This window comes from Trichechus manatus, unplaced genomic scaffold (genome assembly GCF_000243295.1).
Source record: "Trichechus manatus latirostris isolate Lorelei unplaced genomic scaffold, TriManLat1.0 scaffold00255, whole genome shotgun sequence".
In the NCBI taxonomy this organism is placed as follows: domain Eukaryota; kingdom Metazoa; phylum Chordata; class Mammalia; order Sirenia; family Trichechidae; genus Trichechus; species Trichechus manatus.
The window spans coordinates 1,173,090-1,173,842 of NW_004444191.1; the positions used below are offsets into that span (position 1 = coordinate 1,173,090).

A 753-nucleotide genomic window follows, 5' to 3' on the forward strand; every position below is an offset into this window, starting at 1 on the left:
GGGCTGCGGGGACACCGGCACGCTGTCTCCATCGCTGCCGCTGCTGCCGCTGGCGCCGGGGCTGAGGCTCAGGCTGAGGCCGCCGGGTGCCGGCGCCGCCGCCGCGCCGAGGCCTGAGTCGCGCTGACTTTTAGGTTCCGGCTGCTGTTCTTCCATGCTCGGCCGCCCTACCGCCCCGGCCGCAGCGCCGGCCCCCGCCCCCCCGCCTCACTCCCCACCCCACTTTGCCAGCGGCCCGTGGGGGTGCGCGGAGGGAAGACGGCAGGCGAAGCCCCGGCGAAGGCACGGGGCGGGCGCAGGAAAAAAGCCCCGGCGCCTGCCCTGGATCGCTCGCTCTTATCGAGCAGATAGATCTTGCTGTCTCGCCCTCGCTCTAATTTGTAGACATCCAGATACAGAGACACTCGGCAATTTCTTTTTTCTTTCTGCGACCAGAGTCAATGCTTTGTTTTAAATGGGGAGTGAGCCACGACCAAAAATAAATTAAAAAAAAAAAAAAGAAAGAAAGAAAAGAAAAAGAAAGAAAAAAGCTCCAAGAATTTTTTTTTCTTAAAGGGAAAAAATAGTCTTTAAAGTCTAGCCTAGTCGTGCTAGGCAGTAGGAAAGGGTTTGACTTCCCCGAGTGTCACGCTCAGCTGTGCCCAGAGCGCGAGGCTGGCAGCGCATTTAATCGCCTTTGCTGTTTTTGCAGAGAGAGCGCGTCTCCGCCAGCGCCGGGGCTGCCTTTTTTTTTTTTTTTTTTTTTCAAATCTC

The 753-nt window shown here is 57.2% G+C and overlaps 1 protein-coding gene across 1 annotated transcript in view; it reads right to left on the reverse strand.

The window, feature by feature from the left end:
• EN1 (engrailed homeobox 1) overlaps positions 1-156 on the reverse strand; it is a 4,344-nt gene extending 4,188 nt beyond the window's left edge. The window contains exon 1 of the mRNA XM_004389687.1: positions 16-156. Coding sequence (XP_004389744.1) covers positions 16-156 — 141 coding nt within the window. The remainder of the gene's footprint in view (positions 1-15) is intronic.
• Between the last annotated feature and the right edge of the window lie 597 nt (positions 157-753).